General features: G+C 38.4%; 1 protein-coding gene across 1 annotated transcript in view; it reads right to left on the bottom strand.

The window, feature by feature from the left end:
- Positions 1-27,316, bottom strand: part of CDYL2 (chromodomain protein, Y-like 2) — a 177,151-nt gene that overhangs the window by 62,818 nt on the left and 87,017 nt on the right. Inside the window, 1 exon segment of the mRNA XM_009332325.1 lies at positions 10-558. Within this exon segment, the coding sequence (XP_009330600.1) occupies positions 10-558 (549 nt within the window).

Below are 27,316 nucleotides of genomic sequence, written 5' to 3'. Positions count from 1 at the left end.
CCCACCCACCCCATGGCCATCGCCGAGGAAATGGAGGTGGTGGGATCCCTTCCGCGAGCCCCCCGAGGAGGGGCAGCCTGGGGAGGGTGGCAGGTTTCGGGGCCACCTCTCGCCTCCACCGGCACCCACCCTCCGCCAGGCAAGGAAAGGCCTCTCCCGCTCCCTTGCAGCCATTTTGCAAATTAGCCAGCCCTCTCCAGGAAATGGAAGCTGTCGACCTCCCGCCACCTGGTCTTCACACGGAGGCACCGGGCAGACGGCATTTTGAAGCGGCTGTGGGACGTGGGGCAGCACGAAGCTGTCGGCAGTTGCCACGTTAGAGACTTCTGGGCCTTTCGTGTGAGGAAAAGGGCCGCCCCATGAGAGCTGGCGTCCTTCCGGCCCAGCGCAGTGGCTTACCTGAGTGAGGGATCCCCGTGAAGATGGCACCAAGCAAGCCAGACAGCAGCTCGCCCTCCTGCCTGCCTTTATCCGCCGTTGCTGCCGAACGCCTCCTGCTTGGTGATTCCAAGGTTGAGGAGGTTTTCTCACACCAACGTGGCCATGAGTGAAGACAAACTAGCTCATTGTGAGAGGAAGCCCCGCTTTCCACCAGGCATGATGGAGCCTTGAGGAGACAGGCGCTGGCGTGCGACAAAGGGCCCTTAGTGCGACGCCGCGGCCAATGTGATGCAAAGGACTGTGCTTCTGTGGAGGCTGCTTGAATATCAAGTCATGTTCCTGCAGCTTCACGCTGTGAAAGATTTGTTTCTTCAGGTAGAGTGTTGAGCGTCCTCTGTATATTATCTTTCTTGATACGAAAGAGCGCCATTAGGGTTTGCTCCGACCAGTTCTTCACACCTTGGCTTTGTAGCCAGCCTGCTGTAGTTGTTACCGGCTTTTAGACCCCATGTCCTCATAGCTGACCTCTGGTAGTCATTCCCCCGGAGTCTGGGAGCGATGCTGAGTGCTGCGCGGTCTGGCTTTGCTGTGGTCATGGCTTTCGTTCGTCTTCATTGTGTTGGCATCTCTCATCTTTTGATTTCAGTCCTTTGTGTAACAACGCTGCACTCCACGTTAATGCGGGACTTGGCACTGCCCAGACTATTATCCAAGTGGCAGATTGGAGCCGGTTGTTGAGTATAATACTGTAAGTCTGGGCATGGTTAATAAATGTCAGTGGTATCGAGCGCTGAATTATTTCTGGAATTTCATTTATGACCAAAAATCCTGGCGCGGTCCAAGCGGAGTGAAGCTGAAGACTCTTCTGACTGAGAGGATTCCTGTTTGAAATATTGATATTGGGTATTTTGAACGTTGTCACTTTTTATCATGAAAGTAGGAAATAACACATGCACATCCAGCTCTTGATTGACCCCCATCTCCTGAACTGTGAATATTACCTCTGGTGATTATGAACTTGCCAGCTAACCAGTTTACTATTGACTTACAGTTCAATAAAAACTATCTTATGGCAGTTTGGAGCTCAAAGATGTTTATGGTTTGTGTGGTCTGCTGGGTGGTGTGATAATGTTGAATTCCTAAGGACAAGCCACTCTGCTGATGTAAAACGTAACTGTTTTTTTATCTAAACTGAAGTAACTGGAGGGTTGTTCTCTGCTTTCCAATTTGCCAGTGATACTCGGATTGTTGGGATTGTTGATATTTGAAGAGTAAAATGTTGAAAGAATTAAAAAATACTGTAAACTACCCATGCCTTTAGCAATTTTAGTAATTAGTGCAGCAAAAATTTCTTAATTCCCAAGAAATGCATGACTACTTAATCACACCCCATGGTTTCTGCTTGATAAATCAATTATTTTGTCTTATTGTAAAGTGACTTTTATTGTTTACAGTAGCGAATCAGCTCTTTGGAGTGCTCATTGAGCAGAATATTCCATTGATAAGTAGACATTTAATACATTTCTCTTCAAAGTCTGCTTTATTACACCTACCATTTGCTGCTTTCCACAGCAGTAAACAAAATGGCAGCCAAATCCAGTGAGTCATTTTTCAGATGCATTCTAAAATATTCGTCTGAAACTGTTGGCTTTCTACATAGCATCAACTCTCTCCAAAGGTGTCTTGAACGAATTAATTAAAAAAAAGTCCCTTCCCAAGCTGTAGAAGAATATACGTCTTTTCTTTTGAGACAGGTCTAATAATCAGACTGTTCTTTCTGGGCTTTGCTGTTACTCTGCTCTCAGACAGCTTAAACTAGGACAACCCACCCTGCACCATATTGGAAGAAATCTCCATGACCTGGTCTATACTTTAGAAAATTTCATTTACATTGTACAGTGTTTAGATCACATTAACACTGTCGATATTGTTGCCGTAAGATTTACAACCCAAACAAATATTAGTTTGGAAGTTTTGAAAGGATGAATGCTTTAGTGAATACTTTGAAGAGGGGAAACATCTTTTTCCTGATTACTCATTCCTTGTTTTAGAGTACACAGTCCCTTGGGATGCAGCGGTGTGTGAGTCAATAGTGAGGAGCAGAAAGAGGACTTCTGCGATTGTCAAACCCAGGAAAAGTTGATTGTGGTTTCAGTGTACTTCCCTGCCATTTAGTAGAAAACAAGATTTTAAGTTTTAAAAAAATCCAAGTGACCTTCGTTTGCCCAGCAGGTCGCTATTGTAACTTGTCAAGTCATGCAGTATACCTCTGAGTCTTTTGGAAAAAATAGAAACATTTAAACTTATTACCACTTTTTTTTTAAAGTTTCTGATGACAGATTTTCTGGAAATACATATTTTCCAATTTTAATTGCCTTTAAATGGAAATATCTTTACTCTGAAATGAAATTGCTGCAAAATCCAGATTTTTGTTTAAACTCTAAACGGAACATTTTTACTAAATATGTGATTATTCATTACTCTCATTGTTTCGCCGCCTTCTCCTATTTCGCATCCCAAGAGAGCAATGCAAGCAAGGGAGTCATTACAAGTGTGATAAGTCACATTTGAATGCTTCTTTTGGTTTGGTGGATGCTCTGGTTTCCACTACTTTAATTACAGGAATTATCTCTCAGACTGAATAAACTTAAAACCGAAACTATTATATTTCGGAAAGCTAAAATACTGTTGTCATAGCTGTGCCATCGATTTGTTATTGATTGTTTAGTCAGTCTGTCCAGTGCTATGCAAATACTGTAGATACTGTACAGTCAATAATACAGTTCCCCCAAGGAGCGTACAGTCGAACAGTGCATTTCGGCAGCAAGCTCTATGAAAAGTCGCTGTAAAGGGCTGCATTGTCTCTTGAAGAGGAAGCTGAACGGTGGGTGAGAATAATTTGGTAAATGGAGAAATTGGGAGAATTCCCATACTAAGGTATGGAAATTAAATGCGAAAAGGGTGATAACGAGGCATGGGTGAGAGGAAGGAGAGAAGGACAAGGAACCAAAGGTGGATGCAAGGAGAAAGCTGTGCAAAGCCTTGGCTGTGTGAAAAAATGGGAGGCAAAAGGGAATATTTTAGCAGCAGCAGCAACTGGAAGTGAAAGCAGGGAGCAAGGTAGCAAGATGTCTGTCTCTAACCAAAAAAGGGAGGATGACCAGAACATGGAAAAAGTCAGTGAGGGTGAAAGTGAAAGAAAGTGTTTTAGTGAGTTCATAAAGGAAGAGTTGACAGGAAGTGGTGAGTAGCTACAGTAGGAAGAGGAGAGTCACTTATGACGCCACTGTTCTGGCTGGGTGATAGGCAGGATAATGGGTTTCCTAGGGCTTGGTACCGTGGTGGCTGTATACTCACCTATTAGGTCTGAGAGAGAGCTAAAATACCCCAGGAAGCTTGTCAGAAAAATTATCCAAGATATGAAGTCAAATAGGAGTTGCAAAACAAGATGAGGATGTCCTTAGCATACATATAGCGTCTAAAAATTAGAGAATAGATGAACGTGAAAGGAAAATAGGAAGGCGCCATTTGTTTTGAGTAATTGATTTACATTATTTTGTGACGAGAAGAAGTAGACTTGGGAAAAGCCCAATATACTTCGCCCTGTGCCATGGTGTCTTTGAAAGCAAACAAGTAGTTGTGATTGTTTGATTCTGATGTTAAATTAATGTCTTCCTCCAAACCCTTCTTTGGATCTTATAACATGCAATTACTTAGCATCAAGAGGAAGCATTTGAAATAGAATCTGAAATACCACAGTATAATAAAACAAACAATAATATATAGAAAACAAAGTAGTGTTTATTTGTTGGTGTACAGCATATGCCACGGAATAGAACTTTTCTAGGGTTGAAAATACATTTTAATGGCAGCTGTTCTGAAAACCATCTTTGTACAAGTTTATGATTCTGTTCTGTTCTATTAAGTATGGCCAGTATAGTTTTGCCTTATTTTGGGAAGGGGAAAAATGAAACTTTGACCAAGGATACATGAAAAAATGGATTCCAACTAAGATACATGGAAGAAGACGTTAATACATTAATATGTATTAACATTACATCATAATCCATATGATGCCGTTGTATATACTTGTCACTACCCATTTAGACTTAGAAAATAAGGAAGTCCCATTGCTTAGCATGTATTTGCTTGTCACTTACTTTCTGTGGGAAATATTTCATATTAAGTATAACGTGTGCCCTGATTCTGTGAGCTGATTCATGTGATCTATTGATTTTAACAGATCTCCATGCAAGTATGAGGATCAACACATTGCAGTCATTTTAACAGACTGACATCACGTGAGAAAGAGAGATGGAGAAAAAACTGCCTTAAAAATTAAAGTACGGAATGGTGTGTCACAGGAGAAGGAAACAGAGATAGTGTACACCATTGCAAGAAAAACAGGCGAGTACAGAAATGACGCTGCTAGAGGAGACTTCACTGTCAAAACAATGTTTCCCTAAACCAGTACAAGCAGTGTTCCATAACAGCAGTCACTGAAGAAAACCTGGTAGTAAGACTTTGCATCAGATAGAAGTGGCCCAGAATTGGTTGCTGGTGTGAGTCAGCAAAGGTATGTTTCCCATAGATTATTATGACAGCCACGTAACAGCCATTATAGAAGATGCCTTATCAGGACACATGCTTGTTCTGGAACATAAATGATTATGTAGGGCCTCATTCAAAAAACATGGAAATGAGTGGAAGTATTCTTTTAACCTCTGTGAATTTAGGTGCCTTCCACACATGTTCATCTCTCCTTTCTGGTTCCTCTTGCTATACAATTGTATCATTCACCATCTTATTTTATGAAACTAGAACCATGTCTGGCAACAAAGACTGAAGCTAATCATTGTTGCACCTTTTCTTATGTTGAAAATTAAGATAGCTTTGTCTTTGTCTGAACACATTGATTCTTTTGCCAGTACCTCCCAATGACACCAAAAATAACATCTTTCTATATTCTGCTCCCTCTTGTTTGCAAATGCCGTTTTTCCACCTGACGTGTTGTCATAGATAATAGAAAGGTGCCAAAACATTCCTCTTGAAAGTCGCTAACTTTCCAACTAAGGCAAGAAAAATGGGAAAGCGTAGATCACGTAGAAGTCAATTTCATATGGGAACTCTTGTGTATACAGAGCTTTCAAAATTGACGGCTCAACAGTTGAATTTTCAACAGGTTTAGGAAATCATTGTATGCATCAAGCAGGAGCAAATGGCACACATTATTTTCTTATATTCCTGCATATCCTGAACATCAGGTAAGAGTCCAGTACTAGAGACTTTGGTTTATGGCCTTATTTTTATTTGGGTAGAAATAGAAGTGTGAAGTGGATAGCTCACGTGTTTTTTTCTGTTAAGCAGCAAATGACAGTGTGTAAACACCTAAGAATGTTGTAAGTTATAATGCAGCGTGGGATTGAAACTTGCACAGTGCCAATTAAAGGAAGTTGAGATAAGTTTTATTAGTACTATCTGGACAAGATGTATTAGAATCGTTATAAAGAATCCATAAATAGCAAGACAGTAGAAAACACTGTTAGATTAGCTGAGTGAAAGATTCTCTTAAGGGAAGACATCTGACAAATTCAGTACGGTTTACATGTAGAGTATATGTAATATTTAGAGTGATCACAGTATATGACAGCACATTAGTAAACTAATGGATTTTTTCCCTGAAACTTTGCTCTATAAAAATTGCACTGAACTAGTGATATCTACTAATACGCAAATATGCAGGGTTTTAACATCTAGGTGTATAATTTTATGTGTTAAGCAATACTGTGTTTTGTGATTTTTAATTATGGACTCAGCTTGTATCTCTGTATTTGCCATTCACAAAACGCCCTCTGTATAGCTAGGCTACTCATGAGGGTTGCACAGTGAAAAGGAATATCACTGCATGATTATAACAATCACTCTGAAACTATGCAAGGACACACAGCGTTTCAGAAAACAAAAAGAATCATTCCTTACTGATGAGGGACAATATGGAGCCTGATCCATTTATGAAAAGGATTACAATACTTGTGAGGATGGAAAGCCTGAAGCCAGAAGGTGCCTCCAAGTCCATTTTTCTGGGCTTACAAGCAAAAACCCCATAATACACTGAAAGTGTTTAAAAATACATACAATTATTAGAAAAGCACAGAATAGTGGTGGTTGGAGAAGACCTCTGTAGATCACCTAGTCCAACCCCGCAGCTCAAAGCAGAGTCATCTAGAGCACATTTGCTCATGACCATCTCCAGTTGGGTTTTGAGTATCTCCAAAGATGGAGATTTCACAACCTGTCCAAGCAACCTGTTCCAGTGTTCAACCACCCTCACAGTAAAAAAAATTATGATTAAATGGATATTTAAATTAGATTTCATAAAGCTAAATTTAATCAGTTTATTTTTTATGAGATTTTCAAAATACTTACTAGAAATGTATTAGTATCCTGAACATGATGATATGAAAACTGAAATGTGTCACGACTCGATGATTCTCAAGGAGAATGAGTCTCAAGGAGAGACTTCTTTTGCGGCTATAGGATTCTTGGGCCCTGAGAAATTATGTTAGATTTCACTCAAGAAAATGCATATATATTGTATTTGAGTATCGTAACACAGCTCAAAATATTATTTTGAGCTAGTCAAGGGTTAGCTACTCTTTGCCTGGAAATTTAAAACAAAGAGCTTTTAGATCATGACAAAATGGGAAAAGCCTATTGTAGTCCAGCAAGAAGTAGCATTAATTTTGTCTGGTGGGCATTCAGAAATTCTTTCTATGCCTGATAGCTAGAGTTACTAATGGCACGCTTTTTTAAAAGATGTATGTGTTTACAGGAGGTTTGTTTAGGAGCATGGAAGCTAAATTTTAAAGGAATATTTTTCTTTTTTTATTTTGCTAAGATGTTTTATGTTTTGAAATAATATATGTTATATGGTGCCTTACTGCACTTTAAAAATATGTAAATATGTCATGCATGTTAATTATTTGTTATTATAGATGCCTTTAAATGCAAGCTAGTGGAACTCTCCATTTACATACAAGGGCTGTTGCTGGGTTTGGTAATGTCTCTAAGAGGAGAATTATACCCACTGTGAATGAATATACAACAGGCTCTACATTACAGTGCATACTTAACTATGCTAATCCTTAGGACTACGTTTTAGGGTAAGGGCTATAAACCAGGCCTTATGGGACCTAGTATTTGCATTGCATTTATTTGTGGGAAAAGTATGCTTCAAAAGCATACTTACACAGTTTTTGACAAAGAACTTGCAAAATGGTAATACCTTGTTCTTAGACATTATTCTAATTTTTTTATACTCTCATTTTTATTTTTAGACATTAAACATTCTCAACTTTAGACTTGTCAGGAATTTAACTCTAGTTTTTGCACCAGAGTGACTTTTTAAAATTTTAAATCCATTTGCAATACTGATTTACAGATAATGAACCATTTAACTTTTCTTTAGTGCCTCAAACAGAGTGTATCAGTATAGATGGGATGGCAGCCAGCCCACTTATGGTAGGCATGGACTGGTCCAGTCTCCACAATAGGGCTTTCTTAAACCAAAATGGACTGACTTAGAGTTAAAAGAAGTAAATGAAAAAGCCTAGTTTTAACTTGAAAGACTAATTCATTTATCAGTGTGAGTCAAGAGTAATTCTTGAAAATCAGGGAATGTAAAACCTGAGTAGAGATGAGAATCAAGTCTGTACCTTTACACTCAAACCCAAATTTCCTACGCAGTCTGGTTGGAACAAAGCAAGTTGGAGCATACTAAAAGCCACAACCTGAAAGCTGGACTTTCAGTGAATTTAAAGTAATGACTTCAGTATAGCAACAGCAATTCACCTTCCCTGAAATTCTGGCCCGGAGTCTTTAACTGGAGGTAAATCAGATATTGGTAGGAACCAAAGGACTTGCTCCCAAGCTCACCTCTCACCACTTAGTCTTACTCCTTGTTATTTTAGTTTTAGTTCTGTAACAGTGCATTAATTTTACTTCTTCATCTGCTCTCTTGGCAACGTGTTACTTCTGGTTCAGAGTTTCCTGAAAGCAGAAGTTGTGTTTTTGTTTCAGCTTGGCATTCTGATCAGTTGTAGTTGTAATTCTCATTGACTTGTATTACTGTGTGTTCCCTCTATTTTTAAACAGTTAGACCAAACCAAGTAAGCCTATCTAAACTTACTGTATGGAAGTAAGACCTGAGTTTTGTTTATTTGTGAGCTCATGCAACGTATTGTTTGTAAGTATATGATACAGATAATTTTTCATACAAGACATAGTGCAGAATATTGGTACTGATATCATCGGATAACAATCTTGGTTTGTTTTTTGTTATCTAGGACAGCCTCTCAGTTACACTTTTTTGTGCACAAACCAGTCCATTCTCATTCTAATTCTGGGTAATGAAACATACAATTTTCTGTTCTAGTTTTAATAACGCAGTTTCAGAGCATGTTTCAACTAAGTATCCCTGTGAAATTCACTACCCAATTCCTTATCACTGTTTTTGTTCATTTTTCCTCTCTAACACAGAAATCTTTGACACGTGTTCTCCACCCTGTTAGTCCCCTGAACTGAATTTTAGTTCTGTTTGGCAGTAAGGGCAGATGTCTTAGGTGAGCACCTGGCCTCACTGAGGCTAGTGCAAATTTTAAATTGACTTTACTTAGAGACTGGGACCTTGCACCTGATGTCACTATGCTATGTAGGGATAATTTTCAACCCTTTCAACCTTGTTGATGCAAAGCAGTACAGTGTGTCTACGTGGTGAGGTATACATTGTGATAGCAGTTGGGCCACTAAGATGGTCGGGGGACTGAGAACCTCATGGAAGAAGGGGCTGAGTGACAAAGGTTTGTTTAGTCCAGAGAAGAGAAGCCTGAGGTGGATCTAATAGTGGTCCTAAGAGGTGGTAATAGGGAGGATGTGCCAGACTTTTCTGAGATGCACAGCAAGAGGATGAGGGGCGATAGTCACAAATTGCAAGAAGGGAAACTTTGACTGGACAGAAGGAAAAAAAAAATCACAATGAGAGAGGTTAAGCGCTGGAACAGATGCCCAGGGAGGTTGTGGAATCTCCATCTTCGGAGATTTTCAAGGCTCAACTGGACAAGGCCCTGGACTGCCTTACCTAACTTCGAAATTTGCTCTTCTTTGAGCTGGACTGGATGACCTCCAGAGGTCCTTTTCACACTCAGCTATTCTGTGATTCTATGAAACCAGAGGAAAAGATCTGAGATTTTTCTGCTTGGTCTGTAACTGCCGTTCTAAGGATTTTACTCCTTGAAATTGCAACTGTTAACATCATGTCAGTACATAGTTATATGAAATAAAAGTGTTCAAATTACCTTGTGTGGGTGGAGGTAATCTGTGCAGCCTTGAACTGCAAATAGTAATTAAAAAGGGTGGTAGCAGAATGTATCCTGTGCTAGAGCTCCTGCTATCTGCATTGCTGTATGCTCTTCACTGTGTTGTGTACAAGTCCCAGTGCAGCTTCAGCTGAAGGAAGGCAGGAAGCAAGAAAACTTACGTGACAAATCATGAACTGCTTGTGGTTGTTGTGATACTGATGTGCTACTCAAATATGATTTTCAGCTAGTAGAACACACCTGCAGTTGGGCATTTGTCATTTCTAAGAGAACAGAGTCTGTTTTCTACATCTTTGTGTTCATTCATATGCCTTTATATTTAGGTTTCAGGCTATTTCCAAGTCTGATGCTTGAACTTTTCCAGAATGTTAGCAATACAAGTCTGTTACAGGGCAGTGTAACCCAAGGACACGATCATTTGATGGCTACTTGATTCTTGTATGTACCTGCCAACATTTGACATTCAGAAGTGGCAGAGTTGGCTAATGTGTGTGGACAGTCTTTCTGCCTTAGCAATCTTGGCGCTGTTTGGTTGGCAGCAGCTGCAATCTGAACAAGAGTTTCTTGGAGGGTTCAGTACTCGGTAGGCCTGTTACAAGGGGTAGTTTCCTGGGGTCCTCAAAGCAGCACAGCCAGTGCTTGCTTGAGAGCTGTCCTTACTGTCCCACACAACCTTTACCATACTTCACCCACGCATCTGCACAAGGGTTGAGTTGCAGTCAGATACCAAGAGCCAGGACTGATTCAGCCATACCTATGGCAAAGATGCTGCTTTGCTTCTGGCTCAGGGCCATAGCTGTGCCCAGTGTCCAGCAGCAGTGGCCAAAACACGGTTGTCTCTTCATGCACGTACCATCTGCCCCAAAACACCTCCTTTCCTGTCCACAAATATCATCCCCTTGCTGCCCTGTCTGTAAATCCTGTGCTGACCCACCCATTATGTCTCACCATGGCCAGCAATGCATGTGGGTGTGGTGCTGGCTGCTGTGATGTACTTCTCAGAGGTCACGGACAAGTTGGGCCATGCACTCTGCTTAACTCACGTGATTGCTTCAGTTGTTCTGGTGTCACATGGTGGTGACAGCAGCAGAGACAGAACTTGCCCTTGCCTCCTTCTGATGCAGCCAGTCATGCTCAGTAGCTGCCTCCTTGCTGACTCTATCCATGCAATCAATCGAAAGACTGAAAAAGCAGTTAACGTGGAGGAAGGCTCATAAAAAAAGTAATCTGCTCCCAACTAGGAAAGGAAAATATGCCTGTGAAATATGTTTGGAGTCTTGAGTTTCAGGTCTAAATGAACTGTTACCCATGTCACAAAACCAGCCACTTTTTCTGGCAGTCTCAAAAGACTTAATACTAGTGGATATAAAAACAGAACTTCTCTGTCATCTGAAGTGGTGGTCTGCTTAGCCCAAAGGTTATGCGTATCAGCTGTCTACTCTTGAGAAATCCATGAATATGCCTCAGTCCTTATGGTTGTTAGCTGTCACCTTTCTGGGATAGTAAAATTCCTAACAGGGCAAATCTTGCCCCTTCTTTCACAGGATTATTAGGATAGAAGTAACTCAGTTCATGAGCTGGCTTTAACAGAACACTGAGAACATGCTACTGATTTTAACTGTGTTGGAAGGTGGCACCCTTATTTCCACTTGACAGTTAGAAAACTTATTTCTACAAAAATGTAGTGAGGAAGATTAATTTCAAATGTAGCAGATATATTGAGCTATCTCCGTTCAGGAAGTCCAGATCAAAGAATATTATTTTCTCTCAATAGTATCTCATGAGTGAAGGCAGACATGGAGGAAATTTCATATATGGACAGAGAACATGTAAAGTTACAAAAAGAAACTATTTCTTGTCAGAGGACAGAGACTACAGATATCAGGAGACACTGAGTAGTCGCTGTTGGGGCCTACAGCAAAACAGATAAAGCTTCTAACTCAGGAGGACCTCTAAATCAAATGACTAATCAGCTACGTTAGCAACTGCTCCTTTGACCTGTGATTGGTCTTGAAAGCTACGCAAGACCTGGTGGCCTTAAAGGCTCTTGTTATATACTCCCAGCTCTCTTTTCAGTAGAAATGACTCTTTTTCTATTTTTTTGTTAAGAGGTAGTGCATTGCTGCAGATTTCAGAACTACCCAAGGAGGGAAGAAAAGTGGGTATATGTTAAAGAGATGTACCAACCTTATCCTTCACCTAGGTTAGTCTCTGGAATGTAATATTTTAATACTTAGCAAGTGTCTTGCTAGGTAAAATGTATCGCTGTTGTCCTACTGTGGTGTCTTCAGAATGTATTTTGTAAAGTTAGGCTGAACCACGGCAGTGACACATTGTACTTGATAAAGCTAGATATAAAGGATTAATTTTCTAGTTTATGTGTCTTTCTTTGTGTATGTCCATGACATGACAAGAGAGTCCCAAGTGCACTCTGAATACTAAATCCTTCATAAATGCCATTGATGAGTATTCACCTTTCAGGTTGGCAAATGCACCGATTCCCTTGATCTCACTGCCTTTCTCCAATGCTTCTCAGCAGTGGACTTAGATGAGAAATGGTGGAACAGTGCTGAGGCTCCTCTCCCTGCTCCAGGGCATCAGATGTGTTTGCTATATGAGAAGGAGATGTGGTGCCTTTCTGATCTATCATCCTGAAATTCCTTTACAGAGAGAAATTCAGGGTAGAATTTATAAGGAAATTTATTGGGTAGAATACAAAAAAACCCCACCCCAACCCTGAGAAATAAAAGAAAAAATATAGAATTAAAATTCCTTCTCTCAGATCAACACTGGTTTGTTCATCCAGTGCTGTGTGTTACTAACTTTCAGACGTTCTCTGTTTTGCAGTTTACAGGCTCTAACAAATACCATCATTAAGGAGCTTTTTCTAATACTCAAGCTAATGTTCCTCCTGTGGTTTTTTTGCATCAAAATCAACATTGACTCACCAAATGTGATTATATACTCTCTGTTTTTTTCTTTCCCATCACTGATGCTGTATTTTTCCCACTTCTTTTCCCATAAGTATGTTTATTGTATCTATCGTGAAGTCCATGGGTGATATAATTACACCAATCTTTGTGTAATATGTTGTTGTATAGACATATGTCCCATTACTTCTGTTGTATAGGCTGCCACTAAACTACCCCCCCATTGCACTTGGTTAAAAGCCTTTTGAGAGCTTCTGGAAAATTCAGACTGATTTCAGTGGCTTTTTATTGGACATTTAAGAACCCTTCTTGATGTTTTCTGATTTTGTTCTTAGATCAAATACTTCAAGAGTTATCAATGCCAAAATTGCCTGAGAAATAAAAAAATCTAAGCTTGCACCAGTGCTGTCGTCCTTCTGTTCCCTGGTGGTGGTGAGCTCCAAAACCAGGTGCATCTGTAGGACTCTTGCTTTGTCCTTTTCTTAACTGAAATTATTGATGAATGCTCAATGATCGGGGTTAGGGAAGAGTGGTGTAGCAGCTCTAGGTTAGTCATGGGTCCCCAGTAGGTTTCAGGAGTTCCCAGTGTGTCATCTGCCTTTACTTTTGCAGCAATGCAGACCTGGCCCTTTAGGATGCCCATGGACAGTTAATTTTTGCTGTGCTCCTGAAGCTCATTAGGGGAGTGGAGGACCTATTTTAGGATAAGGAACTAAAAAAGACTTGGCTTGTTCAGCATAGGAGGAGAAAAACTGAGACACAATATGAATACATGAGGGAATAAATACAAGACATGGAAAAGAGCTATTTAAGCTAAAGGGCAGTATTTGCTTATGAAAAAAAAATGGATCTAAACTGGCCGTGAATATATTCTGGCTGGAAATCAGAAGAAGGTTTTTTAATTACATGAGGTTCTGAAACAGCCTACAAATGAGGTAGTGGATTTGGAAAAGGAACAGCTGCTTTTAAGGTGGAGCTCCATACTTTTATGAAAAGGATTATATAACATGGTGCCTACGGACTGTATCTGATGACTCAGGAGATCCCTTCCAGTCCTACATTCCTAAATTTTCCCGAGCAATTCAAGTAAAAGAAGAAAATGCCAATTTTAAACAATTTGTAATTCGGCTCAGCCCGAGTACAATTCAATGGGGTAAAGAAAAGGCACTTTTTTAGCTTAAGGGCATTCTGTCTTCTGCATTTCAAAGGCCTGTGGCAACCATGGTAGCTTGTCAAAATAGTCGTAAGAATCTTTTAAAATACAAGGTTTTAGACATTATAAAGCTGGGACCTGCCAATAGCAATAATGTTTAATGTCTTTTTAAAACTTTCTGCATCCTCCTCCCTAACCTAGGGGAGGAGGAAGAACAAGCTCCATTTTCATTATGTGTAGAGGGAAGGATCGGCATAATCTATTTAAGGGAAAATTATTGTGCTATTGTGCATTATCTGGGGCCCAAGACTGGTCTGTAGCAATTACACGTGCAGTACACAAGCATTGTGGAGACACATAACTGGACAAGAAGTTGTAAGAAATGTTCTTCATTAATTTGTTGGTAAAATGCTTCATATATTTTACAGAGAAATTTTGTCATGTTTGCTAGGTCCGGACCATTGGTTCAGTAACTAAATTCTGCATGCCCATTACACAAAGTCCCTTTATTGACACACAGCTTGTTACTGATTGGAAATGCCGTAGAACTCTATAGTAAGGCTGCAAAAACTGGGAGACAATAAGATATGTATTAAACCACGTTCTTGTTTGCAAGCTTTTCTTTCAGTATTTGGGATTTTCTTGTGCACTAGGCTTACTAGAAACTCTTGCTTTGACCTAGATTAATCCCTACAAGCAGAATACAAATTACTTGTGGATTAAGAGTCAGTTATGAGGACAGTTGGTATTGCCTCTTCAGTTTGGCTGGGTTTCTTACGAGCCAAAAGCCTCTCCAAGATTGCTGGTCTCACCTGCAATCTTAGCAGCAAAACCTATCTGAGAAATAACTCGTCAGTGCATTTTCTTCTTGGCCTAATTGCATTTCTCATGAATCAGCTAAACCCACTTTGGGACTTCAGCAGCTATTTCTGGGTCCCTGAAGGGAGGTGGGGATTGCAGGAAGCTTGCAGCATTGCTCTGCTACTGCTAGAAAATTTATCAGTGTCAATGGTTTCCAGACTGTTAGTCTGAACATTAAAACTAGTTGCAAGTAAGACGTTTTTCATCACAACTTTTTCTTTTTTGCTGGAAAGAAAATGGCTTTTCGATTAAATAGCACTTTTGGGAAGGAAGAAGAACTTTTGTTGATACATTTGTTTCTTAAAATCTGAAAACATACAAATGTTCTCAATTCTGATAATCAAAAACATGTTTTATACAGACCCCTTTCCCAAATTTAATAGATTTTTTTTGTCTCTGATTAAAACTTTCCTTGAAAGAAAAAATATGGCTTCCCAGCTGCCTCTGCTCTATACTGTTTGGGTTTTCACAGGTGGAGTTTGTCTGGGAGAATTTTGAATCCCTTACAGCTGCAATAAATAGGGTAAAAAGTACTTGTAATATTTGCTGAGTGTCTATCCTTGCTCAGTGTTAGCCACCACTTACAAAGTCGCATTTCAAAAAAAGCAACAGAAATTTAATGTTTCTGTTGTTCTGTAGTGTAGTACTGGCATTTTCTGTAGTGAAAAGGTTACCTTTCTTGTATGTTAGGTTTCTATGTGAAGAATATTCCAATTTTCAGCTAAAATGTGTTGAAAGAACTCTGGTGTGTCTTTTAACATCCATTACTAAATAGTCAAATTCTCCAAAGTGCAGGAGGATACTTTATGCTGCTAATGACTGACTGACCTTTATATTAACACCACTTCGAAGGCAGTTTAGTGGCTTACCTCTTTAGCAAAATTAATAAATTCAGGGGTTCCATTAATAAGTATTTTGATTCATAGTTCTGCTTTAAAACATAATTATATGTTACTCATAATGTTGCTTATGCTCCACTGTATTCTGTCTCTTCATTCAAAAGCCGGCCTGTGATGTAGTTGCATTTCCATTCTTTCTTTTATCCCTAAAGCCACATCTTGAAGTCAGTGGGGCCACATCATTGCAACAGAAAAGTATTTGGCACTGCATTGTCTGAGAGTCCCGTCTCTCCACACATTGTTCTTATTGTAACTGGAAAACATATGTCCCATTACTTCTGTTGTGGAAATATCAAGTAAGATGTAGAACGTCAACTACAGTTGTGGAGGGAGAGCGTAATGGCCAGGGAGGCCTCTGGAATAAAGGCCTCTGGAACCTGAAGAACAGCTCTCCACATCGCTTGCTCCAGCTTTCCAAGTGGTGGTAAAATTCTGAGAACAAATACATGGTAGACATTCGTTGTTTCCTGATACAAAACTTAACACTTTCCTGCCTAAAATTGTGAGATTTATCTCACCTTTTCTGTTTTAGAAGACTGTTGTTTGAGAATATGCCAAATAACTTTCCTTTTTTTTTTCCTGTTAGCAAGTAAATCTCTCATTGAGCTTTCGAGCAGGCAAGAATGTAGTTATGCACTTAAATATTATCATTATTTTTATGTGAGTAGTACCGGGATAGAAAATTTTAATTCAGCTGCAGCTACTTAACCAAAACAATTTCTGTCAGGCCTTTCTTTCATACAACTAAACTGAAACAGTCATGAGTCAGCAGTGCATCCTCAATGACTCAGCAGTTTATCTGATTAGGGGTATTCTAGCATAACCGGTGCAGTTAAAAAGAAAAGGCAGCAGAAATGAAAGTATATAACTTCATTATTAGCACTCATTTCCTCAGTGCAGGCAAAATGTCATCCATAAGTTGTTACATCCTCTGCATTCACAAAATACCGAGAGGAACCAATTATTTGGCGGTTTCTAGCTCCGATCTCACCACACTGAATCTTTGATTGCAATCTGCCATGTTGTACCTCTAGTGACGCTTCCTGCAGCACTGATTTCTGCCAAACAGCTCATCCCGGTTCACACACACAATTTCTCACACACAAATATCAGTCATGTATTTGTGAGCGTCATCGTTCATTTGTCTGCACAAGGCGGGAAGACTCATGCACCCAAATGGATTTCATGCCTGTCAGTTTAATCACTTGTGTGTGGAGGTTCCAGCACTCCTAGCTTGAAGTGATTGGGCTATGAGATGTGTGTATACTGGAATATGTTTGTGTGTAGTGTATACAATCTGGGTATGGCATAGTTGGAAGTTGAAAACTTATTTCATGACTGGTACCTGTATTTTAATCATTGTTTCCAACAAAAATGTAATTTCTTTTGGATGTACCCTAGTATTTTCTATTTAGGGTTACTTCTCATTATGCAGGCTAAACCAACGATTCTGATCCATGGTGCCTCTCTTCCTTTTTGCGCTTGCTGAGATTATCTTACGTGGCATCCAACATCACAAATGCTTGCTCTGGAAGCTGTAACAATGTCACACAATCTGTTATGGAACAGAGTTTTTGTTTAAGTCCATGCCTTTTCATTTTAAAGGTCACATGATGACATCAAAGATTAATAAATGGTTAATGTATTATATTTCCGTGGTGAGGAAAGAGCAGATTAAGAACTGCTATAAAAAGCAATTGTACTTTTTCAATGGTTACAGCTTTGCATTTTGACTTGGGGTGTTATTTATGCAATTGCCATATTCCCATGACTCCATCATAAACGAGTTGTGAAATTCAATAGTGTATCCTGGCCAGGTAAATAAATGGGGACGAAATATTATAATGGCTTTCACATTTCATATCCTATGTGTTTTATCTCAGATAAATAGGCTCAATAAATGTTACAGTATATGCACTTGTGCCACAAATACTACGTTTGATTCCTAATGGGTCATAAAGTGCCCTTTGCAAACCTGCAAAGAAATGTCAGTCTGTTCTATAGAAAATGTATTTCAGTACTAAATTTACTTTATACTGTTTTGCCCTACTGAACTTATTCCTGTCTTACATTTCTAAACTACGTAGACAGTAAAATTTATGTTTTGGGTTTGATCTGCCTCTTGGTTACAAAGATCTTAATTCCACTGAAGTGAAGTGGAATCCAGTACAAGCTGGATTCTTTGCATCCTGTTGTGTTTTAATGTGTTCAATATTATTTTAACATAAAAATGATAATATCAAACCCTGTTATAAGCTACATGAATTTTATTATTTGAACATATAAAACAAAAGTAATTTATAATATTGCATCAGAGTAAGTCTAAATTATGTTACAGAGGTCTGTACTATATAGAATGGATCCTCCATCATGTTTAACACAGTTTGACCTTAAGTGATGTGACTGATGGTATAAACTGAAATGATGATGCTAAAATAGAGGATAGATGCAGCATCAGCTATAGTCTCGTGACTTTTGATCACTTGAATGAGAACGCAATTAAAATTTTGTGTTGATATGAGAGTAGTCTTTAGCTAAAGTAGGTTTAGATCAATTATCTGACCATAGTCACAATTTAATGCATTAATGCTTAAGTCAACTTGGGAAGTTACAGAAAAGCTGAAAATCTAACTTTGTAAAGTAATATTCCATAACTGATAACTTTGAAATAAGCTTGTTTCATCTAAGACCAGGATTTTATAGATGTGGCTCATGAAAAAAGAGCTATTTATTCTAAGTAGAAAATGGCACATATTGATATAGCCAAATGTAGAGTTACATCTAGATGATGGTGTTAGTTCCACATTTATTTTAGTATTTAGGATGATGCAGTCCCAGATGATTCCATTTATGTATAATGGGAAGTTCTTGTACGTTGCAGAGACAAGGCTAATATATCATTTCTCTTAGTTGTTCCATACAGGCTAGTACAAGAATAACTAGTTAATGGTTGCAAGATGTCAGTAAATCTTGGCCGCAGAATATTAAAATTGTAGAATCTAAGTTAATTAAGATTCATCATATTTATATTATTAGATATATGTTACTGAGGATTACATGTGCATTATAGCTATCATCTTTGAATCATTTCTGATCATCATAAATCTTTGAGCTAAAGAAAACGGATGGCTAAAATGGCAGCGTAGTGAAGCTGCAGCTGAAGCCTTCGGCTGCACTCCATCCAGAATGCCAGGAAACTCCAAGGAGGTTTTCTTTAACTTGCATTAGTTTGTAGAAAGTTATTTAATGTTCAGGGTTTGTTGACATTGAGGAAGAATATAAAACATGTAGTGGTACTTGGCTAAATATTTGTGAAAAAAAGTGAAATGACAGCTAGTCAGAATTACCATGGCTGCCCCTTAGACCTGGTGTTAGCTCAGGGAACCATTAGGAACCCATCCACTTCCAGCAAAGTCTTTGAAAGGCTTCCCATCAAATGAGATGGGATTGAGCCAGATCCTTTGGCTGAAATATTTAAGTGTATTCTTCAAGCACTAAATTTCAATAAGTGACAGGAGAATTACATAGAAAAAAGGCATGGGAATATACTTGGGCAGATGAATGTATTCACCTTCAAATTAAAATTTTTTATCAGAAAACTAAAGTCTAAATGAGTTAATTATCCTGTTAAATCAGCTCAGGTATCCAGAAGACACTCAAACAAAACCTGTTGAGCAATAAAATTAAAACAGTAGAAAAGATTCATAAGCAAACACTGACAACTGAGCCTACCTTGAACCTGTTCAACCATTTTCTATCCCCTAGGAGCTCTCAAAAGAAGGTTTGCAAGGTAGCTGCCATCACTATTGCTCCTTAGGCAGAATGGTGATTTACTGGACTGGCTGTTGCAATATGTGATCTGTTCCACCACACAAGAGTAATTTGTTTAAAGCCTATCAGAAGTTCACCATTTTAATAGGAGGGAGATTCCTGTAATCTGCAGTAATAGTAATTAAAGATTTAAGTGTTAACACACTTTTATATGTCTTACGCACATATTCTAGAAATAATTTATGTACAAAAAAGTGTTTCAGACTGATTCCCCTGAGGCGAGTGACATATGTCCCATTCCCTTAGTGAGGTTAAGACTTGGTAAGAGAGAGTGATTAAAATCGGAATTAAAATGTGAATTGTAGGGAGACTTGTGTCCTCTCCAGCGATAATGTAGTAACCGTTGCTCTGTGAACGGAAGAGTAAAATGATCCTCAGAGACACTGATACGTTTCTAAAAAGTAGAAGTAACAGTTTTTTTTTCCTGTTTAAAATTAGAGAACTTTTTTCAGTTGTGAAGTGTTGGAGAGACTTCTTTTTCTTCTTATTTTTCTTCAGAAAACAAACAAGTCTCTCTCACCTTAGTCTACATGCCTCTGCTTGTGATGCTCCACAAAACGTCATGTACACGTGTGTCCAAATGGACACTGCGCCTGGGAAGAAGAGGAGGTCTTACAGAAAGCTGTTCATGAGTAGGCATAAGCCATGTGAATGGAGTGGCAGACCTTTCATCACAGCAGCAATCCACTGGGCATGTTTTTATATTCTTAACAAGTCCTGAAGAAGTCAGTGACTCAAAATCTTTTGTGTAGAATTCTCTGGCTAAAAGAGTTTATGAGGTGTATAATGTCCCATGCTCCGTACTTCCTAACTACCAGATTGACTTTTGCAGCTCAAATAAAATCTGACATGCTGGGTCTTCTGACACATCAGCAGCTAAACATCTCTCGAGGGCTGAGACCAATGGGTTTCCAAACTCTGACCCACCTTTGTATAGCTTAAATGCATAATGAACAGAGAGGTCAGGGAACACCAAGTTTTAAAAAGCCGGTTTAGAAGCCTATTCAGTTTGGTTAATTTGATCGTACTTTCTTCTTCTGTTTTAACAGGCAAAATACAAGCTGTTCTGAATTTTCTGACCCAATAGACAAGCAATTTGTTGGTATTTCCAGTCATTAATAGGGGACGTTATGTGAGGTAATAGAACGATCGCTGCTTTAGCGCTGTAAACATTTGTCACATCTCCTTAGAAAGATTTAGCAACTGTAATTTCTAAGTTGTTAATCGCTTTTCCCCACAGCTGTATTTCTCTGGGCTTGTCTTTCTTTTTCAGTATAGACAGTTCTGAGAGTTTTGAAGTTTTTCCTCATTAAATTGTTAAGAGTTTTATCCAGAGTTGGTGGAAAGCCTATCTATCTCTTACTTGTTGCTATAGCTAATAGTTTCAAACTGCATATATTGCATTTGAGATAGACGTGAATGGGGAAATTTCAAAAGTGTCATATTCCATTACAGCGTGAAATTCCATGAAAGCTAAAGCACATTGAAAAATTGCATTGTCTTCCCCATCATTTAGTTTCAAGAAAGAAAGAGCTCACAAAAATGTCAAAACTCAGTAAACTCCATATTAAATATAATGAGCTTTTGGCTTTGGTACTGCCAGAATCATTGCCAGATGGAAATGTTGCTTAAAACCTTCATAGAATCTTTCTCCTATTTTCTAGCTTGAATTTTTTCAAGAATGGTTAATACACCTGGTCAGTTTGTTGTTAATTCCATGCTGTCATATAGCTTAAATAGACATTCACAGTATTTAGCTCTCTAATGTACTTCAGACATCAATCATAAACCTTTTCAGACTTCCGTCTGCTAGGCTGAACCTAAGTTCGTTTAGTTTTCTTGTGGAAGATAAGCTCTGCCTTTCCCATTCATCTTAGTAATGATTTTCTGTGCTCGATCCAGTTTGCATTCATTTTTCTTGAATGGGGGTTGCTGAGGCTGTGCATAACACTGGGTCAGGGGTGATTCCAGTATCTTGTACAGTGGCAAAATAGAAATATTTCACCTGCTGTCCCCTAAGCTTGAATCACAGATTCACTGAATTGCTGAAATGGGAAGCAGACGTCTAGAGAAATTATACTCCAACCCCCCCTGCTCAAAGCAGGGTCAGAATATCAGTTGAATATCAGTCAGCTCGGTACGTCAGCTTAATACTCAGTAGTGGTCTAAAAAAAAAAAAAAAGAAAATTGGATATTGAGAAAAATCAGGAAAAAATATAAACAAAACAGAAAGCATTATAATGTCACCATGTGTTGTGCACTTTAATCCATAACACTGTATATAAAGTTTTGGTTCCATGCCTCAAAGGAAATGCAGTAGAACTTCAGAAGGTGGAAAATCATGGAAACAGCATGCCAAATCGAAGGAATGAAACTGCTTCCTCTTGGAGAATGAATGTAGAGTAGGACTTTTTAGCCTGTAAATGAACGATACGATAGAAATCCATAAAATCCGAGTGGTACGGAAAAAGTGAGGAGGAGTTTGCTCACTGTCTCTTCCAACAAGATCTGGGGCATGAAATGAAGGTAGCAGCAGGCAGGTTCAGAAAAGCAACAGAAGATGCTCCTTTAAACCTGTGGGATTCAGCTGTGGAACTCTCTGCCACAGGATGCTGTGGATTACAAAAATTTTCATAAGTTCAAAAAGCAACTGGACAAATTTATGAAAGAAAAATCAATTAACAGCTATTTAATAAGAGACACAATCTCTGGCTTAGGAGTGTGAAAGAGTATTCTGGGGAAATATCATTCCCTGCTAGCCTTGTTCTTTGCACTCTTTGTGTGATAGTGCGCACAGCTTTTAAAAGCTTTTGTTTTTAATTTAGAATGAAGTTAAATTTCAAAATCTTGAAATCCTGTGTAAATATTATTTCTCCTTAGAGCTCTAATTTCTAGAGACGAGTCACAGTGAAAATTCTATTGAAGAATACCATTTTTATGTAATGCAAGAGTATAAAGGGCCTGCTATTTGTTCTCTTTCACCATTATTATTTTATTGAGTTAATAGGGGTACTTCTAATTTACATCAGGGGAAAAGAAAGAGACCACTTTTATTAATTGCACAAGTGGTCAGATATACCTCTGGTCACCCAGTCTTTTCAAAGAAAGAGTTCACTCTGACCACGCTCTGAGACTGGACAGGAGCACTGGCTTGCTCATTCACATTGCAATAGCTCCTAATCATAGCCATTTTCCTACTAGTAACTTGATATCTAACCTCACAGAAATGATATTTTCAGCAAATGCTTATGCCTATGCCTTATACTGTTGTAAATCTACTGGAGTAATGTCTTTAGCTTTAACCTCTTGATAATCTTGTGGGAGAGAATAGCATTTTTTTTGACTAAAACCAGTATAATATAATCTGATCCTCCTGCTCTTTCTCAAAGAAATGTCCTACTCACTCAACTGTACTTACAATTATCAAGCTAAGTAAATATCTACTTCTGTTTAAAGACAGCTATTCTGAAAGTTTGCCTTTAAAGCTAATGGGAATACTGTTTTGATTTTATTTTGTAAAAAAATAAAAAGTAAACAGTGAAACCCCCAAAAATGTTCAGTCAAAAATTTTTGTTTTAAAACCTCAAGTTTTGAATTTGGAAATGCTTCCAGGGCACCTTATTTCTTCTATTGCCTTCTTAGAGTTATGCTTCAGTTTTCCTCTCATGGAAGTACAAGACTTTCAAACTCGAGCTTTGATCCAGAACCATAATAAAACTTGAAGCCCTTTGTGTATTTCTCAGTGATAAGTTTTGGTTGGTTTGTTTTTTTTTTAATGAATCAGCGTTTTTCCAAGGAAAGCCAACACTTTATGGAAAACATTTTTTTTTTTTAGTAGGAAAAAAAGTACTCCTTTTAAAACCAGATGCAGTCATCCACTTTATGGAAGGATGGAGGAAAGAAATCTTTTGCTTCCGTTCTAGATATTTTAATGTCACCCTTCGACTTAGGCAAATTCATTCTTACCAAGTTAATTTGTGATTCTTTGGGTGCAGTGTTTCCTGTAGCTTATCAGATCAGACCACTGTAGTATTACATCTCACAGGGGTCTGTTCCTTAATTCCTGTTTTCACTGTTTTCTGTTAACCTGCATCATCAATGGAAATTGTCCGGAGCCAGTCCAGCAGCTTCTCCCAAGTCATCTTGCTTGTTTCCTGCCGAGGGTCTTATAATAATGGCTTTTCACTGTTTGCCTGTTCCAGCAATTATTTCCTGGTTTCTAGCCAAACAGTGATTCACACAGCATATAAAGGTTTCATTCCACTTCTGTTTTCAGTTTTCAACTTTCTGGTGTTTTCCTGCAATTTCACTTCCAGAAGACATACTACCTTTTTTTGTCCCGTATAACCTCCTACTTCATTCAATTTACCGTCATTTGTCTACTTCTCCACCTCTTTCTTTCATGCTATTAGAACAGAGCTTTGCTGGAGAGTTTAGAGGCTGCAGCAGCTTGCATTTAACTCATCTTTGCTCTTGAAGATTTTTCACATTTATCATGGAGTTTTAAGTTTCCCATATTCTATTCTGTACGGAAAAGAGTTTTTCCTTCCAGCAGAAGATGTTCTGACATGGGACTGTCTTTTGATGCGTGGTCTTAACTGTGCAGAAGAACACGAAGAATAGCTCAGCTTTGCAAGATCTCTTTTATGAGGCCTTGTACCCAGCAATGAAGGTTGGAACTGGTGTTGACATGTAACAATACTGCATATTTTTTTACTTCTTTCCTTTGATTAAGAAGCAGGACTCACTGGGATGCAAATAGCAGCAAGGTGTTTTCAAGTAAAAAGCGATGAATAATGATGCTGTTCTGTTCAGGAAACAAAATTGTTTTCTAGAATTGATAATGAATCACAGAATAGATCTTAATAAACACATCTGCTTTAGTGTAAGGCCAGAGCTTTTAAACACTATGACCTTGCATTTGGAAGTAACATTTGATTGTTAAATATAATTTTTACCGTGAGCTAATTTTGTCACACTTCCTTGATGACTCAAAAATGCAGTATCAATCTCTCTTCCACAACCTGTGAGACATACAGTATAAGTAAACTGATTAGAAGTGCTTATTTATACCAAACCATCTGACATTGGCAGAATGTCAGTCTATGGCGGAATAGCTCACCTTGACTCATTCTGAGTCTGTAAAATATTGAAAGAGATAGGTAGAGAAACAGCATGAAAACTTTAATCTACAGTTTATACCCAGTGCTGGAGAGAAAAGACATTTAAATAAATTAGTAAATGAATAGTAGTTTATATTGCTGTATTAATAGGAAAAAAGGTGTTATTATTCATGATACTTGTTGCAATTTTGTGTTTCACCAAACATAATATTTTTGTATTTTGTATTTTTTTTTTACTGTTGAAGGTTTAAATTCCACATATAAATGAAAATGGAAGAGGAAGGAGAGAAGGAAAACTAGAATTTATTTATGAAAAGATTGTAATATTTGTGTATCTGCTGTCCAAATGTGCACTGATCTGTAGACCAAGCACAAGTTGAAATTGATGTTCTAGACTTCTAGTTGGATTTCCACACTTCCATATGCATAAGATTTTTTCAAGAAGCCAGGTATCTTCCTGGAAACATATATAAGGGAGAATTTACTCTCTAAAAGTTTTTGGGTTACAGTTTTTAAAATTCTCTTCAAAGGATATTTTATGTAGACTTCTGTATCAGTCTGCATGAATGATTGTGTGTAATTGTTGCATGCATATTGAACTGGAGTCTCTTTGAGTAGTGGTATCCTTAAAGGCTGCATTCCTTTAGCTTTTTTCACCTCCAGGTAGGTGTAATATGTGGTAATTTTTCACCCCCTTGTCTAATAAATATACAATATGCATATACAAATATATATCCAATTGTATATATTACAATTAATGACTCTTCTTTCCAGTCTTAGAGGGACAGAATTCATAGCAAAATCCAGATCCCCAGGACCCAGCAGTTACCCATCGTGTGACTGGGCTTTCCTGCTGTTTTGTGTCATTGGGAGAAAGTAAATAATAGAATGTTGCTCTGCCCATTGCCATTTCTTGAAACTAGGAATTCTTAAAGCCAGAATCTTGTTCTGGAGAAGTACCACATCTCTGTGATTTCACAGACATTTGGAGTGATTTCTTTCCCCCACTTCAGAAATGCTGGTAGTGGCACTGGCTTTCAATGGACCCTGCTTCATTGCTGCCCAACTAACTTTTGAGGGGAGGAAGAAACATCACTAAAAAGTGGGTCCAGATGAGCGCTGCCTCTTCTGAGTGAGAGGGTCACATCTTTGAGTCTTATTTACCAAAGCTCAGTATTGAGGCCTGTTCTGGTACTCCAGCATTAATTAAAAAAATCTCACCCCCCTGCTGTTGGATCAGTGCCCCTGTGTGTCCCATCTCCCTGTAATGACTCACCTCAATTCTCATCGTTCTAGTCAGATTGCATCACTGGATGTGCTAGAATGAGATACTGCCAACACATGGGCTGGTTGATAACAGAAATTAGACCTATTTTACCTGCAGTAGCTGGATAGTCAATAACAAAACTTCTTAGTACCTTTGGCGCTTTTGCAATTACTTATTTCTTTGCAGTAAATATTTTTATTTTCAGCTGAATTAGAACCTACTGAGACAATTGATGTGGCTGAAAGATGCTTTTTAGGGCCTTAGTAAGCGGTAGCAGTTCATCAGCCAGAGCAAGTGATAGTGTGAATTCAGTCCCTCACACAATGACAGCAAACCAACCACAGGCAAGGATCCCTTTGGTGCAGGAGCTCTCCTTCCCTCACTGTGAATTCCCTTCCTTTTGTGTATAGCAGTCTGGACAGAAAATATAGTATTTAATGAATTTTTAAACAATACTTTTCTTTTTGGATTGAAAAGAGTTGTAGCAAAACTGACTTGTGTGTAATGAAAACCATTGGGATTAATTTCCTTCCAAGGGGGATAAAAGCAATGCATGAGTACAGCCTGTGAGTTTACTGGCATTAATTATATGGTAGTGATATTTTGCTTGTGACAGAAGAATGAAGTCATGTTTTTATCAGTGGCATTTATATTATTAATCTTTTTCATGGGAGATACATGGGTGACAAAATGTTGATGTTCCTTAAGCTATTATTGTTTTATTATGCCATTGATGTTATTAATATACTGCTGTTATGCTAATGAGTTGCTAAGCTTTGTGGCTCAGAGGTTTGTCCAGAAAATATACACTGAATGGAGAAAATGTATGAAGTACAAAATTGTTATATTCACTTCTGTATGATATATGTGAGAAGTTGCTTTTATTACACATTGATATACGTACATATGTAAAAAGTGCAGAAAAGTATTGTGAAGTGCCTACTCAACCAGTGAACTTTTCTTGTGAAATGGAAAGAAGAATCCATGCGGGGTTTTTCAGTAGCAGAACTTCCTCGAGGTCACCATTGCTTATTATTTTGCCGTAAATATGTTTATTTTCAGCTGAGTTAGAAGTTAATGAAAGAAACTGGGGGTCGCTAAAAGACTTTCTGTTGATTTCAATGAGCAGTTTCTTGAAGTCTTTCCTAACTTTGTGTTGTAAAGGGCCAGACTTTGCAGGAAAATTTCCACTGCAACATCTCCTACAAACCACTGCTGTTCCATATTCTGGTAGACTTCTGCAGATGGTCTTATTTGTAAATAGAGATATTGGATATGGCCTACGTCGAGTGTAGTAAACTTCAGTAAAATATTTACATTGCAGACCACTTCTTGTTTTGATTTCTTACCACCTTTGGAAACTGTGATCCTGGTATCTGAAGAAGAGTACCGTAAATCAGCAGTTACTTTCATCACATTTTCATTTAAATGCTTATTAGAAATGTTGAATATATATGTTCAGCATCAAAAACCTGTCATTTATACTACACGGGGTGG

Source organism: Pygoscelis adeliae, unplaced genomic scaffold, assembly GCF_000699105.1.
Source record: "Pygoscelis adeliae isolate BGI_AS28 unplaced genomic scaffold, ASM69910v1 Scaffold18, whole genome shotgun sequence".
NCBI classification, from domain to species: domain Eukaryota; kingdom Metazoa; phylum Chordata; class Aves; order Sphenisciformes; family Spheniscidae; genus Pygoscelis; species Pygoscelis adeliae.
The sequence above is the reverse complement of the archived record's forward strand: the minus strand, read 5'-3'. Positions and strand labels throughout refer to the sequence as shown.